This window comes from Globicephala melas, chromosome 6, assembly GCF_963455315.2.
Source record: "Globicephala melas chromosome 6, mGloMel1.2, whole genome shotgun sequence".
Taxonomy (NCBI): domain Eukaryota; kingdom Metazoa; phylum Chordata; class Mammalia; order Artiodactyla; family Delphinidae; genus Globicephala; species Globicephala melas.
This window is the reverse complement of record NC_083319.1, coordinates 68,644,512-68,661,033: the sequence shown is the minus strand read 5'-3', so window position 1 is coordinate 68,661,033 and position 16,522 is coordinate 68,644,512. Positions and strand designations below refer to the sequence as shown.

Sequence of the window (16,522 nt, the reverse complement as noted above, 5' to 3'; positions counted from 1 at the left end):
GCATGCCGCAACTAAGACCCAGCACAACCTAATAAATAAATATTTTTTAAAAAAAATGGTCACAGGAAATTAAGAAAAACAGGTAGATACAGAATTTTCCTGCTAAACTCATTTACTATATTATATTGTTCTATGATCTTCCTTCCAGTGACTGGATGAACTACAGCTTAGGTGAGTTGTTTTCTATATTTGAGATTTTATATCCACATGACATAATTATAGAACTTTCAATAAAAATAAACTGCCTGTGGGTACTTCTATACTGGAAATATGTAGGTGTATTCATTTCACAGCTCTGAGAAGAAACCAACAATTAACTTCACTAATTTTAAGTATGTTTACTAACAATGATATCCAAATTCATTAATAAGTGAATTTGAACAAATGCACTTTACGATCCATTAAATGTATTTCTCACTGCAGCCGCTGCAGAAATCATTTTGGAAATAAACACAAACATATACGTATTCACAGAAAATACCACTTATAGCTTTAATATCAAACATAGCTATCACAGTCAGTTCAAAAAAAGAGCATAAAGTGCAAAAGCTCCATTTCAAAAGGCCTTGAATTACTCCCAAAGTAATGGAGATGAAACGCTACCACAGCCCGTGGGCCTACCACCCATATACAGCACACCCTATATGAAGGACAGAACAAGGTATATATCTGAAAATACTCTATTTGCTCTGATTACATATTGTGGTTACATCGCCTTAAATCTGGTTTAACATATAGGGAAAGACACAATTCAAACAATTAGTCCCTTAGAGTAGGGGTCATTAAAAAAAAAAAAAAAAAAAAATCTGTAGGAGAACGATGTCTATAAAATCCATTGAGAATCCCAACCTGGCCCGAGACTCCTCTTTGACCAGCTGGGTCAGCAGGACCCAGGCAAAGAGCTGGCTATTAAAGGTTCCAAGTTCATTTGGGGAAAAGGAGCTATGAGGGGGGCTCTGGCCAGGCAAGCTTCAGCCCTCACCTGTCCCCCAGAGATGGTTCCATGTCAGCCCCGAGGGATAAAGAGCCGGGGAAGGATCACATCCCAGTTTTGGAGCCTTCGGTATGGCAGCAGCTCAGGTAAGCATAATGAACTAGTAAGAAGTTTTTACACACCTGAGAAATCCAATAAATAGAAGACGTGATGGTATTTTTACAAAGCCTGTGCTTGATGACCATCAAGGTTAGTCCCCCAACAGAACAACTTTGATCCACAATTCATGTTGTATAGGCACTCTTCAGAAGGACAGGCACAGAGTTCCCCCAAAAGGTAGCCTATTACCAAACAGGTGTAGATATCTCATCCCCAAACACCTGCAATATACTCACTGAAGTGCTTGTTTTACATTATAATAATAAAGGGGAGAAAATATTTTCTAAAAATCATCAAACACTATAAAACAAGAATCATTAACTTAAGTGATCACTTGGTAAATTAATGTTTTTTAATATTCTAAATCCAGTTCCTGCTGGGTATCTCTCTTAGGCAAATTCTAACCAGAACAAATATCTAATAGCCATGCTGAGGAACCGCCATGACCTAACTCCTAAATGTCAAATCTCCACTTCCCTGAATTATCAGGGGGGAAAAAAAGGATTCTTGATTTCACATCAATTAATGAAATGAGCTATGCACTTTTTTAAAATCTGAAAACATCAAAACCTGTAGAACCATATATTTAACAGCTATTTTCTATGACTTGTCCATCTAAGTGCAGAAGCATATCAAAAAGCAGAATTCAGTTCATTATTTCTTAGGGCCCATTCATGTGAGGCTCGATTAAAAGGGAAGGCTCAGTAGTAAGTCTTAGAATCCAGTGATGAACACTCAAGAGCATAGCTAACTCTCTCGTATATCCCAAAACCTGCTCTTCAGGAAAAATATACAACTGGCATTTATATTCCATTCAAGGTACAAGATCAACTGTCAGCTCTAAAAGACATCAATGGACAACTATATTAGGAAAAAAAAGACAAGAAGGAAATATATCAAAATATATTAACAATGGTTGTCCTTGAGCTACAGAAATACACATTACTTTATTTCTTCTCCATCAACTTTTCTTAATATCCCCATTTTCTTTAAAATGCATGTAGTGCTATGAGCACTATGAATACAAATGTAAATATACATGATGCCATAAACCTAACTTAAAGTAAGATTGGTATATTCCTACTCTTTTTAAAATTTTGTTTATTTTATTTATTTATTTTTGTCTGCGTTGGGTCTTCGTTGCTGCACGTGGGCTTTCTCTAGTTGCAGCGAGCCGGGGCTACTCTTTGATGCGGTGCTCAGGCTTCTCATTGCGGTGGCTTCTCTTGTTGAGGAGCACGGGCTCTAGATGCGCGGGCTTCAGTAGTTGTGGCACACAGGCTCAGTAGCTGTGGCACACAGGCTCAGTAGTTGTGGCGCACGGGCTTAGTTGCTCCGCAGCATGTGGGATCTTCCTGGACCAGGGCTCGAACCCGTGTCCCCTGCATTGGCAGGCGGATTCTTAACCACTGCGCCACCAGGGAAGCCCTATTCCTACTCTCTTGATTTACCATCCCACGCTGGCAAGCATAGTGATTTCTGTTCAAAAGCAAAGTCTTGTCTTCCTCAAATATACCCCATTCCACACTTTTTTCTCAGTCTTCATCTCATTAAAACCAATCTCTAGAAGGGCATTCTGTTTTTCATAACAAAAGCATTCTCTCCGAAACTTAACTTAGTCATTTGTCTTGTAGGAGAAGCAGAGAAATAGTCCTGTGAGTTAGTGTACTTACTTCCTTACTTCCAGCAGAGTCACATTGTATCCCTATTTCCAAAGGTCACTCAGAACCTTCCGGAAGGGCAATGTCAAAGCCTTGGGGGCTGGAGGTGGTGTTTCCCATGGAACACACCCTTCATTTCATAGGGAGAAACGGTCCCTCCTTAATGGTTGGGACAATGCTCCCATCACTGAGGAGCTTTCAAGACAGAAATTAAACCTCACACACACACAAAACATTTCCTACACTCTCTGCTTCTCCTTATTTACTTTTTCGCACTAAAAGAGCTGGGCTTAAAATACAACAAACTCCCTACTTGGAGCATTTTTATATTGCAGGATGGAGGAGATGAGAATCCGTGCCTGGTGGGTCAATCTGGATGGTCTGACGTTTCCCTTTAAAGAAAATTCTAGACTTGAAACCCAAAGGACTTAAGAGCAGTTTTTCCAATTCTGTTCCACAAGTCACCTAGGTCTCATATGGGTAGATTAAAGATTCCATGAGTATTTAATTCAAATACCGTTTTTTAAACTATAATAAAGCAACATGTACACTCATTCAATACCAAATTTTTTCTACCTTGGAAATGACCAATTTGTTAATTTCCATTTTCACTGCCTTTTATATTATTCACGAAGTGCTGTAAGTTCAACCTCGAAATAAATTTAAGCTAATAAAATACAAATTATTTCACACATTAGGTCTCCATAAAGATTTCTTACTGCAAACAGGATTCTGCTGCTAAAATAATTTGAAAACCACAGAAGTAGAATAAAGTCACTCATTTCTAAAGTCTAAATTCAGTTGCTTCTTGGACTTTTCACCTGCAATTCTGTGCAAATTTTAACCAGAGTAAGAGTTCCCGGACAAGCCAAAAACTGCTACTGCCCAACTCTTAAATACTTAGGACAGTGACATGATTCCCATCCACACAAGAAGGACACATCTGTTCTGCCCTCTCCCGTGATGGAATGTTGCAAAGCAAGAGATGCCTGAGTTAAAATGAGTATCCCTGAGGTCACGAATTCCCACCTCGCACCTTGAAGACATATGCGGAGTCTCCCATTCAGCCCAGTGAAGAGGACAGCAGTTGCAGCCAGTGTCACTTTAGGTGAGAACTCAGAAGGCAAGAGATTTGCCCTGCTGCACCCAAAGCAGCCAGTGTGTAGTTAAGGCCAGCACTTAAGAAAAGCACGTGGTCAAACGCCGGCGCGGAGAAACCATAGGAAGCACCTCATACTGTGAGGATACCGAGTGTAATTCCCACAGTAAATATCAAAGACAGAAGCGGCAAGATTCTTGAGGATAATTTCCGGAATAGGACAGCATACAGGAGGCTTCCAATGAGAACAACTTCTAAAACTTCATGTTTGCTCCAGTTTGAACCAGGACCCCTACCACGATTGTCACAGGCCGTTGGCAATGTCACAGAGGTCAAGCAGTAAAGGGGTGGGTCTCTGCATGGAACGCTCACACCACTCACACCGTAGCTAGTCTTCTCTTTGTGTGCTGGAGCGTACTGGGCTGAGGGGCGGGGACCGTGTCAGCATTTAAAACTTGCGCTTATCTTCAAGAACGGCTTAAAGTGGAGTGTCATTTTTGGCACACACGGAGGGTTTTTCTTGTTAGCTTCACCCTGATCTGAAGTCAAGTTCCCATCTCTCAGAAGAGGTAGCAGGAAAAGGATGCACACATGTATGTAAACCCTGGGTTACGGAGAGATGCAAGGGGGGAAACCAGCCTCCTTAGCCGCGAGCCCTGTGTGTGTTCCATTTGTTTGCTTTCGTTTCAGGACAGTTTCCCCAAATGAAAATCTCTGGCCTCTTCCATCATACAGTCAGAGGGTCTTGTCGGGCGCAGGATTTGTCTGTCAAGGGAGGGTCCGCTCCGAGAGCACATGGGAACGGTGGGATCTGGAGCAAACCCTCACCAGGAAGCGAGGCGTGTGCAGCGCTGGGTCCCCCACGGGACAGCTCTGCCATCACCATAAAGGACGCAGCCCAATGAGCACTGCAGCTGGAGGTGACACTGAGAAGACACACCTAGTGCCCCTCGGCCCTCTACTTCCCATCTTTGGGAAAGGGGAAGACACCCGCTGCTCCCCAGGCACCGTGGAGTCCTGGCGGTCCACAGACACACTAGTTAGAACCCAAGGGCACTGAATTTTTAAAAGACAGACCCCACCCCCGACTCTGCGAACCCCGCTGGCTGTCTCTGCTGGGAGATGAAGTTTAGGTGCGTGAGAGAAGATAAGCAGAGAGGCCAGCCACTGCCTCGCCATCACGTGATCTTGACGGGTGATTTCTTGTTGGCGCACAGAAGGGACACGTAGGGGACACCGATGAAGGCCCATCTCTCGCTGGGCCAAAACTTGATGACGGGGCCTTGCTCGGGTATCTCGGAGGCAGCATCAAAGTAGGCGAAGCACACGCAGCCCAGGTAGGCGGCCAGGCAGATGAGGATGTGCCTGCGATGGAGACGTGGCGGCGTGAGAACTGAGAGAACCCGACGCAAGTGAGACTGTGCTGGGTTTAGCCCGTTCCTCCCTCCGGCTAACCTGCCTCTCCTGGATGCAAAGACAGGCAGGGGCCTCCTTTAATTAAGAAGGGGTGAGGTTGCCCAACAATCCCTGGAATAGCAGAAGAATGGTAAGTCCTGAGCCAACAAAGCCTCTTTTGGAATGTTCTAAAACATTCCAGCTTGATAACAGGAAAAACCTGCAAATGCCTTTGGGGCTCAGCCGACCGAGGCCCCAGGATTTAAAACAGAGGCACTAATATGATATCACTTATATGCAGAATCTTAAACAAACAAACAAAAAGAACTTATTCACAAAACAGAAACAGACTCACAGACTTAGAGAACGGAACATTTGGTTCCCAGGGAGGAAGAAGTGGGGGAAGGACAGACTGGGAGTTGGGATTGACATGTAAATAAATTGATGAATGAATTAAACTAAAAAAACAAAATAAATAAAACAGAGGCACTAAGGAAATAACCGATGAGCATGTGGAACTAGTGCCCCCACCCTTCTAGCTTTAATAATCGGCTGTACACATCTGACGCCCTTCATCAGGAATAATTTTATACTGATTCACCTGCTTTTGCACTTTAGTAAGGGAACTCTTTTTTATTACTATTATTAAATTCACTGTGCCTGTAAAAAGTTTTCATATTGATCTTTATCATGCAAGGGACCATTTAAAGGCATGTAATCCTACTTTTGTACCTTATGCTGAAACTTAACTCGATGAATTAAAGACTTAAAATACATTTAAAGACAATTAAAGAAAATATTTTTATAAACTTTGGTGGGGGAAGCCTTTCTTAGAATGACACAAAGTTCAGAAACCCTAAAGGGAATGGTTGTGAGAGCCACATGCAATGCACGTCTCTACATTTAAAAACGCATGGAATAAAGATGGCTGTAAGAGTACTACCAGTTTGCTTAGTTGAGAACAGTGTCATTTAAGGGATGTCACAGTCACACTGTAATGCATACAGAAGGGAGAGGAAAAAAAAAAACCTAAAGGAAAAGACTGACAGATGTGAGAACATGAAAATTTTAAACCAGTATGACACAAAATATAATTAACATACTGAAAGGTAAATGGGAAACTGGGGGTAAATATTTGCACCATGTGACAAAGAATTAAAATCCCTATCTTACAAAGAATCAAAAGACTAATCATCTCATAGGGTGTCTGGGATTAGCTTTAAATAATCCGGGTGTGGGTGGGTAGTGGGTGAAGGTGGCATGAATGAGATTGGCCTCACGTAGATACTACTGAAGCTAAGTGTTGCCTACCTGGGGGCCCCATGTATTAATCTCTGTACTTTTGAAAATGTTGCAAGTGTGCCCAATAAATGGCCTATAGGTAGTAAACAGTAATGACTGTCTCCTATGTGTCAGGCACTAGGTGCTGGATATAAACTTTTAAAAATGGAAACACTCCACAGGGATGATAAAGAAACTTAAAAGGCACATTTCAAAAGAGGAAAGATATAGTAATTTTACATTTGAAAAGATGCCCAACAAAATACTAATTTTTTAAAAAGACATGAAAATAAAATCTTTTCAGGTTAACAAAGACTTTTTTTAAAGTTACTAATATCCAGTATATGTGAAAGTGTATCTTACAGATACACTTTTACTACCTTACAGATTTTAGTAAAAAGTGTTAGTTGATATAATATCTCTGGATTTGGCAACATATTATAATTTAACCTAAGGACACAATTCAGGCATATGAACAAATACAGATGTTCATTACCGATTATTTGTAAAAGCGGAAAGTTAGAAATAACCTAAGTATCCGTTAATAGAGAGGTTGGTAAATGAATTATAAAGTATCCATATTGTGAGGTATTAACTGGACACAAAAACTTTTGAAGATAATATAAACGCACTGGTAAGGAAAGCTGTCTATGATCTAATATTTAGTTTAAACAACAAAAGAAGGACCAATATGCATCATGTAGAGAATGATGTTATTTTTGCTTTTAAAAGGAGAATTGGAGAACTATGTATGTAAAGCACCTGGAAGGATACACTTCAGGCTGTTAACACTTGTTCTCTCTCTTTGGTGGACAGTTATGAAAGTCTCTCTTTCTATACTTACCTATTGTTTAAATTTGTTATAATAAATAAATATGTCACTTTACAACTGGATGAAAAAATGGTTCAACTTTGTTTTTGTTTTTCTTTTGAGGCCACACCACACAGCACGTGCGATCTTAGTTCCCTGACCAGGGATCAAACCTGCGCCCCCTGCAGTGGACGCACAGAGTCTTAACCACTGGACCACAGGGGAAGTCTCAGAAAATGGTTCAACTTTGGGGGGGAAAAAAAAAAACAACCTCAGAAAGTACACCAAATTTAGAAACAAATTAAGCTGGAATCCAAGTTATTACAGTCGACTTTTTGAATTTTACTTAAATCACTGTATGATAAGGGAGCTTGGATCGATTAAAAACGTACTATATCTTCAGTGAGATCCTATTTCCACAGGTGGATACAGTTATCAAAATTTACCAGACTACACAGTTAAAACCTGTGCATCTGATCATTCCCAGGAAGAAAACCACTGGATTTCCTCCCCAGCTTTCTGAGTACGGGATTCTGCGTGCTGTTCTGTAGCTTTCTTTTTCTTAAGTGTATCCTGAGCCTTCTAAGCTGTAGATGCTCCAATTCCCCATCACTGAGCTCCTAGACTGGTTTGTTGTCACCAGGTGGGTGATCCTGAACAAAGCCAAAGACACTGTCCCTAGGTGACCCGTGAGGCCCAGGCTGGTCACTCAGGCTCAAAAGGCGTGCTTGGTCCCCATTCAGGACCGTCCTATCCCCACATCACATCTGTCCCGAGCCTTCGCCACCTTCCCCCACCCTGGAGATCTAGCTAGAGCTCAGGTTACGGATTCAAGTTCCGAGCTCCTTTCTGCTTTAATAATGGAACTAGAGGTGAGAGACCACAGACGTGAAGCACAGACAATTAGGTCTGTTTGTTCCGGCTAAGCCTGCTCCCTGGAGCTGTTGCTGCTTTTTCTATCGCTTCTGAAATGTCTGACAGTCTACTTGAGGAGAGGAGGCACCCAGGCTCAGCTCTGTCCCCCGTGTACATCTGCGCCCCGCGCAGGGAGAACGGAGCGACAGCGAGGGTAGACCCTGCCTGGTGACCACCCACCCCACCACGAGCGGGGCTCACCACACGCAGTGCAGGTAGGGAAAGTGGAAGGACGACAGCAGCTCACAGAAGGCCCGGTCACTGATCCAGCAGAAGAGGGCGAGGGTCCACCAGAGGCCCGAGAAGAGACCCAGCTTAAAAACACGCACGTTGTCACACCTGCCAGGGGATGCAGAGAACAGCTCGTGTCAGTCCTGGCTCCTGTTACCTTGCTGGCCGCTTCTTCTCTGCTTCCTCTTGCCTCCCTGGCCCCTTGGCACCAGGGTTCCCACCCAACGCCCCGTCACACGTGCTCACGGATGTAAACACCGTATGTACCCTGATGGCTCAAAAAGCCACACTCCTCACCGAGGCCTCTCCTTGACTCCAGACTTAACAAACCACATGTCACATTCTTGACACGTCCACCCGACACCCAGTGTTGATCTAAAGTTTACACGTCCACAACGTACTCCTAAATCCTTCCTTCTGCCCAATGCCCGTCCTTCTCCCAGCCCTCTCAGGAAGAGGTCACTCTGTGCTTTCAGGACCTCAGGCCAAGAATTCTGGAGTCCTTCTTCTCTTTCTCACCCACCCCACATCCAATCCATCAGCCCCTCAATATATATCCAAAATCTGACCTCTTTCCATCACGTCCACCTGGGTCCAAGCCACCAGCATCTCCTGCCTGAGTTACAGCCACTGCCTCCATCCAACCCTGCTCCTACAGTCACCTCTCAACACCCTGCCCAAAAGCCTCCAACTGCTTCCCTTCTCCCAGAGGGCAAGCCAAAGTGCTCACGGAGGCCACGAGGCCCCAGTGTGCTGGCTTCTCCTCTGTGCTCCACCCCCGTCCTCCATACTCTGCCCCTCACTGCCTCTGCTCATCAAACCCCCCAGGGACCTCTGCCATTCCTCCAAAATCCTGGGCACATTCCTCCAGGCCTTAGCACTTGCCGTTCCTGCCACCTGGAATGCTGTTCCCAGATATACACGCGGCTCGCCACCTCCAAGTCTTCGCTCAGATGTCACTCAGTGAGCCCTCTGCTGAGCACTGTTCCTAACAATCGCATCACCTGTTTCTACCCCCTAAGTGACCCTCGCGATCACCTTCTTCCCTCCTCTAGTTCTCTCTGTAGCGACTACAGCCCCGCTGACATCCTCTGTGTTTTCCTTATATATTTAAGACCTATCTCCTACCAGCAGGTAAGCTGCTCACTGTTGCACCTCCAGCCCCTGGGACAGCGCCAGGCACATAGGAGACTCACAGCACTCCTGAACGCACGCTGGAACAAAAGGGTTTCTGAAATAAACCCCAACAGCTCAAAGGAAATTTCAGCTGCCGTTCTCTTTCCTCGTCACCAAATGGCTTGCGAAGTGGGTGACTTCTATTCCTAGGGAGAAATGCCCAGAGGCAGCTGGTGGCTGAGGGTCCTCCGAACCCTCCCTCAGGGTCTCTTTCCCTTAAAGGACTGCTCCCCGGTCAGTCAAGCTCGCTCACTCTCAGGGTCAGCATTGGTTCATATTTGTTGAACGAGTAGACGGTGTCAGAAGCCTGACTTGCTGGGACCTTTCCCAGCTGCCTGACAGAAACATGAGTAAAAGCGTCAGTGAAAACGGGATGGACAGCAGGCTCAGAGAGACCCGCTCAAAAAACACACTGAGAAACCCTGTCGGTAGGAGGGCTAAATGCACCACCTGAAAAAATTTTTGAAAGAATTAATAGAGCCCACGACATAAGCAGTGAGTACTTTCCAGTTTAGTGACGAAAACAGAGATGAACAATTTCCATTTTCCCTCTTCTCTTCAGCACACTCTCCTCTGAACGGCTCACCCTTGGACCCGCGGCCCCTCTCCCAGAGCCCTGTCCCCTCACTCCGCCCATTTTTCTCCACCCCTGCAGGTCTCAGCTTCAAGGGCACTTTCTCAAATAGACTTTCTCTGACAGCCCAAGTACCATCGAACTCCCCCATCACATTCTCTCCTGGGGCCCTGCCATCTTCCCTCATAACATGCATCACAAGCTGAGAGTGTGTATTTGTTTAAGTGTTTGTTAATACCTAGTATCCGCCTAGACTGTAAGACCAATGAGCGCAGGAACTAGGCCTACTCTTTTACTAATGTATATCCAGCATCTAGCAACAGTGCCTGGTCCAGAATAAGCACACTTAAAAATAAGGCTTGCTCCATGAACAGATAAAACTGTCCTTCACTTCTTTATTTAACTGCCTCCTAGTGATCTGATCAGAACATTTTTTTAGATTAAAAAAACAAAACAGTAACAATATTGATTGGGTACCAAATTCTCAGAATCCACACCAGGCACTGTACAAGGCAAAATAAGCAGGCCTGGGCCTCCCTGGTGGTGCAGTGGTTAAGAATCTGCCTGCCAATGCAGGAGACATGGGTTCGAGCCTGGGTCTGGGAAGATCCCACATGCCGCGGAGCAACTAAGCTCGTGTGCCACAACTACTGAGCCTGCGCTCGAGGGCCCATGAGCCACAACTACTGAGCCCATGTACCACAACTACTGAAGCCCGCACGCCTAGAGCCCGTGCTCTGCAGCAAGAGAAGCCACCACAATGAGAAGCCCACGCACCACAGCGAAGCTCGCAGCAACCAGAGAAAAGCCCGCATGCAGCAACGAAGACCCAACGCAGCCAAAAATAAAATAAAAATTTATGAAAAATAATAATAATAAACAGGCCTCTTGCCATGTTAAAAGGTAAAATGAAAACTAACAAAAACAAGCATCAACAAATATGTAGACAGTTAGCCTGGTGTAACAGGAACTATGTAAGCTCAATTTAACTAAACCTAGGAAATCTGGCTTAAGGGCCACACCAGCACAGAGAGCTGCAGATGCAGTGTACGTGGCAAGAGAGGCTGAAAGGCAGGTGGTCACGGAAGAGGCGGGGCGGGGCTGACACTTGTGAAGCAGGGAGGAAAAACAAAGTCCTGCAGAGTCAGGGACTCAGGGCACCTGGTACTGACCCTTTCTCTGTTTCTAGAGACACAGGTCCTGCTGTACGCCACTAACAAGGGCTACGTGAACTTGAGGCTTGCCCAAACCTGCGCTCCGTCAGGTTTTATCCCCACTTTTCAGGGCTTATATCACAATGTCAATGTAAGGTTAAACGGGAAAAGCAGGACACAAGTCATATATATACACACATGTGTATCAGGACCCTATTTTAGGATAGAAAAACTGAGAGGATGGCTGTCGTTTCTTCTCTTCTTGACCCTTTGTTGTGCTCTCAAGGTTTTCCTTAACAATAAATTCACTCCTATAATCAGAAAAAGTCTATTTCAAAATATTCTCAACACAGCTGAGTCACTTGGTGATGTGACAACACAAATGTCAGTCACTGTCAGGTCGTGACCCCCAGACATAAGAAAATTTTGTTTCCTCCTGGTCTGAGAGAAGGTTTAATAAGGACAATGAATGTATGAAAAGACTAGAAACAAGCTCTAGGAATGAGGCTAATGAGAAATGGAAAGGTAAAAAACAGCCCCTCCCCTATCTGTTCTGAGCAGAGGGAGGTGGGATGAGGAACATTTAGCTGAGACATGACAGATCATTGCTGATGACAAGCAGTGAACACTCTGGAAGGACATGACAAGAGCGACAGGGCATCTTCTTGCTGGGGATGTTATCAAAGCAGGCCAACAAGCATCTTCTCTTTCCTCTCCGGGACTTGAGTGGGAAGTGTGACACAGCAGTGTATGGGGTCCTCGTCCCTGCCCATGTGGAGTTACGTCAAGCAGAGGAGACAGACATTGAGCAAAACAACAGCACGAATACTTTTTAAATTACAACCAAGATGGGGGCCATAAAGGAGAAGTATGGGATGCTCTGAGAGCATATAAATGGTTGAGCCCAAACCTGAAGGATGAGCAGAAATGAACCAAGCAAGAGGGTCAGAAAGAAGGGACAGCATGCACCCAGACCTGGAGCCGGGAGGAGCCAGGCCCCCTTGGGGACACGGAAGGTCAGAATGGCTGGAGGACAGAATGTAAGGAGAGCTTTGTGGGGGAGAGATCCACAGGCAGGGACCACGTGGAGGATTTTGAACTTTAACCTAATTGTGATGCCAACCAATAGAAAAATAATGATGATCAGATGAGATGACTGGGGAAGGAAGAGGAAGCCAGACCTCCGGCTTGAGCAAATGGGTAAATGGTGCTCTAATTTACTGAGGCTGGAAATATTAAGAGAGCCAGAACTGGAAAGGGAGATCAGGAATCTGGGTTTGGATAAGTTGGATTTGAGATGCCTGTGACACGTGGAGTTGGAGAGGTCAGGCAGGCAGCTAGATACACAGTGGTGGAGTAGAAGGAAGGACTGGGTTAGAGCCATTTGCATACGTACAGGAATTAAAGCCATGGAGTAGACGAGAGGTTGTAGGGGGAAATATAGTGGGAGAAAAGCAGAGAGGTGAGGGTGTACCTTATGGGGTCCCTACATGGACAGGCGCATAGAAAAGAAGGAGCTTGCAAGAGGGGCTTGAGAGGACCTGCCGCAGAGTTGGTAGAAACTCAGGAGGGCGTGGTGTCATAGGAATCACGGGAAAGAATGTTCCAAGGATGAGGGGGTGAATTGTGCAGAGAGCTGACATTCAGGAGGACAGAAAAATGACCATTGGATGCACAACCAAGAGGGTTTGGGTATTGAAGTGGGGACAGAAGCCAGATTGGAGTGGCCTGAAGACTAAATGAGAGGTGATGGATGGAGACAATTTTATTTATTTATTTTTGTGTGTGTGTGTGTGTGTGTGTGTGTGTGGCCACGCCACACGGCTTACAGGATCTTAGCTCCTCCACCAGGGATTGAACCCGGGCCACAGCCGTGAAAGCTCCGAGTGCTAACCACTGGACCGGCCAGGGAATTCCCTGGAGACAACTTTTAAATAAGGGTGGCTGTGACAGACAGGAGAGAGAAAGGGTGAGGGCTGGAGACAGATGTGACTGAGTCCAGGTTTGGGTGTTAGAGAAGATGGGGGAGACTCAAATACGGCTGCAGGCTAATGGGATGGATCCTTTGGAGAGGGAGGGATGACACAGGGGGTAAACTAAGCATAGGAGAAGAGGGAATTATCAAGGGGCAGAAAGGCAAACCCTAGGTGGAGGCGGGGATGCTTCCCATGATGCGGCAATCTGCTAATGTCGTGATGAAGACCAATTAGCAGTAGTGAGGACTAGCTTTTTAGGGGCCAAGATTTTAAGTATGGAACAGAAATTATTTCCTCTGTAGTTACTTGCAAAGGTTGGAATATTAAAGAAAGATATGTTTCCCTGCTTAAAGATCACAGTTGTGAAGCAGAATTTAAACCTTAAAAGCATCTGCCCTAACCACTTGTCTTTCATTTGCTCTTGTTTAGGTAATATGAATTTAAAAGTTGCCCTTTCCTTAGGTATTTTTTAACAAAATTATAGACTAAAACAGATGATTAGACTCAGGAGTTAAAATGACAACAAGATTGCAATGAATTCTCAAGAAACATAGCTAAGTGCAGAACATTCGATTGACTTCAAGCCTAACAGCAGGCAGCACCACTGGACTGACTAATACAAATCCATCCAGATGTCTTTATAGGCAATTTATCGGGTTGGCCAAAAAGTGCCTTCAGTTTTTAAGTAAAAATAAGAGACACATTTTTCATTTTCACCCAGAACTTTATTGAACATATTCACCCTTTTGTTCCACTACCTTCTGCCATTTTTCAGGCAACTTCATAATTCCACTTTCGCAAAATGTTTTATCTTTTTGAGCACCTGTTCCAGGTGCCTTTTACAGTCTTCCAGGGAATTGAAATTTTTTCCAGTAAGAGAATTTTGTAAACACCAAAATAAATGGAAATCTAAATAGACATTTCTCCAAAGAAAACATACAGATGGCCAGAAAGCACATGAAAAGATGCTCAACATCACTAATTATCAAAAAAAAAAAAAATGCAAATCAGAACTACAGTGAGGTATCACCTGACAGCAGTCAGAATGGCCATCATCAAAAAGTCTACAAACAATAAATGCTGGAGAGGGTGTGGAGAAAAGGGAACACTCTTGCACTCTTGGTGGGAATGTAAATTGATACAGCCACTATGGAGAACAGTATGGAGGTTCCTCACAAAACTAAAAATAGAACTACCATGTGACCCAGCAATCCCACTACTGGGCATATATCCTGAGGAAACCATAATTCAAATAGAGTCATGTACCCAATGTTCATTGCAGCTCTATTTACAATAGCCAGGATGTGGAAGCAACCTAAGTGTCCATCGACAGAGGAATGGATAAAGACGATGTGGCACATATATACAATGGAATATTACTTAGCCAAAATTTTTAATCTTTTTGAGCAAAGAACTGTTCCAGATGCCTTTTACAGTCTTCCAGGGAAATGAAAATTCTTCTGTTAGGAGAAGTTTGTGAAGACCGAAATAAATGGAAATCCGAAGGTGCAACGTCTGGTGAATACGGCAGATGAATCAGAACTTCCCAGCCAAGCTGTAACAGTTTTTGCCTGGTCATCAAAGAAACATGCGGTCTTGCGTTATCCTGATGGAAGATTATGCGTTTTCTGTTGACTAATTCCGGATGCTTTTCGCCGAGTGCTGCTTTCAGTTGGTCTAACTGGGAGCAGTATCTGTTGGAATTAATCGTTTGGTTTTCCAGAAGGAGCTCATAATACGGGACTCCCTTCCAATCCCACCATATACACAACATCACCTTCTTTGGATGAAGGTGTGGTTGGTCGTGGTTCATTTCGCTTGCCCCACGATCTCTCCCATTCCACATTATTGTACAGCATCCACTGTTCATTGCCCGTCACGATTTGTTTTAAAAATGGAAGGTTTTCATTACATTTAAGCAGAGAATAGCATGCAGAAATACGGTCAAGAAGGTTTTTCTTGCTTAACTTACGTGGAACCCAAACATCAAAGCCATGAACGTAACCAAGCTGGTGCAAATGATTTTCAATGCTTGATTTGGATATTTTGAGAATGTCGGCTGTCTCCCTCATGGTATAACGTTGACTGTTCTCAATTAACGTCTCGATTTGATCACTATCAACTTCACCTGGTGTACCCGACCGGGGAGCATCATCCAGTGAGAAATCTCCAGAACGAAACTTCACAAACCCTTTTGACATGTTCGATCAGTCACCGCACCTTCTCCATACACTGCACAAATCTTTTCTTGCATTTTGGTTGCATTTTTACCTTTCTTGAAATAATAAAGCATAGTCAGCCAAAAATGTTGCTTTTTTTCTTCCATCTTCAATATTAAAATGGCCACAAAAATTCACCAATTTTAATAAGTCTTTTTTTAAATTTCTTTTTGGCTGCATTGGGTCTTGGCTGCTGTGCACAGGCTTTCTCTACTTACGGCGTGCGGGGACTACTCTTCGTTGCGGTGCGCGGGCTTCTCACTGCGGTGGCTTCTCTTGTTGCAGAACACGGGATCTAGGTGCACGGGCTTCAGTAGTTGTGGTTCACAGGCTCTAGAGCGCAGGCTCAGCAGTTGTGGCACACAGCCTCAGTAGTTGTGGCGCACGGGCTTAGCTGCTCCGCAGCATGTGGGATCTTCCCGGACCAGGGCTCAAACCTGCATCCTCCGCATTGGCAGGTGGATTCTTAACCACTGCGCCACCAGGGAAGTCCCGATAAGTGGTTTTTTTAAATGCACGCTAATATGACAGCTGTCACATACAATCTAACAAAATTGTTTTGAATGAAGTTAAAGACAACTAAGTACTACTAGAGCCATCTTATGGAAAAAAACGAATGAAACTTTCGGCCAACCCAATAATTGTTTTCCAAAGAGTTTTAAGATCTGTTAGTGTTCTGGAGTTTTAAGATGTGTTAGTGTTCTGAAATGGGTCTCTTACTTCCCAGGTCTGTGAAGGCTACTCAAAGCCGACAAGACAAAACAAGACAAGACAGGGCAGAGTCTTTCCACTGCCAGCCAGCAAGTTTAAATACCTCTTCAACCACCTCTGTCTCTACCTGGTATTGCTAATAATCAAAACAACACACAGAGACAAAGCATTGGCAGGAAATATATACATGTCTCCACTCAAAACAAAGACTGAGAGAAAGCTTATA

The 16,522-nt window shown here is 44.3% G+C and overlaps 1 protein-coding gene across 2 annotated transcripts in view; it reads right to left on the bottom strand.

Moving 5' to 3' along the window:
• Positions 1-467: 467 nt before the first annotated feature.
• The window catches only part of ACER2 (alkaline ceramidase 2), a 33,707-nt gene continuing 17,652 nt past the window's right edge, over positions 468-16,522 (bottom strand). For both annotated transcript variants that reach the window (XM_030840585.2, XM_060300973.2), the window contains exons 5-6: positions 8,457-8,594; positions 468-5,218 (exon numbers count right to left, since the gene is read on the bottom strand). In XM_030840585.2, the coding sequence (XP_030696445.1) occupies positions 5,032-5,218; positions 8,457-8,594 (325 nt within the window). In that variant the 3' untranslated portion in view covers positions 468-5,031. The remainder of the gene's footprint in view (positions 5,219-8,456; positions 8,595-16,522) is intronic.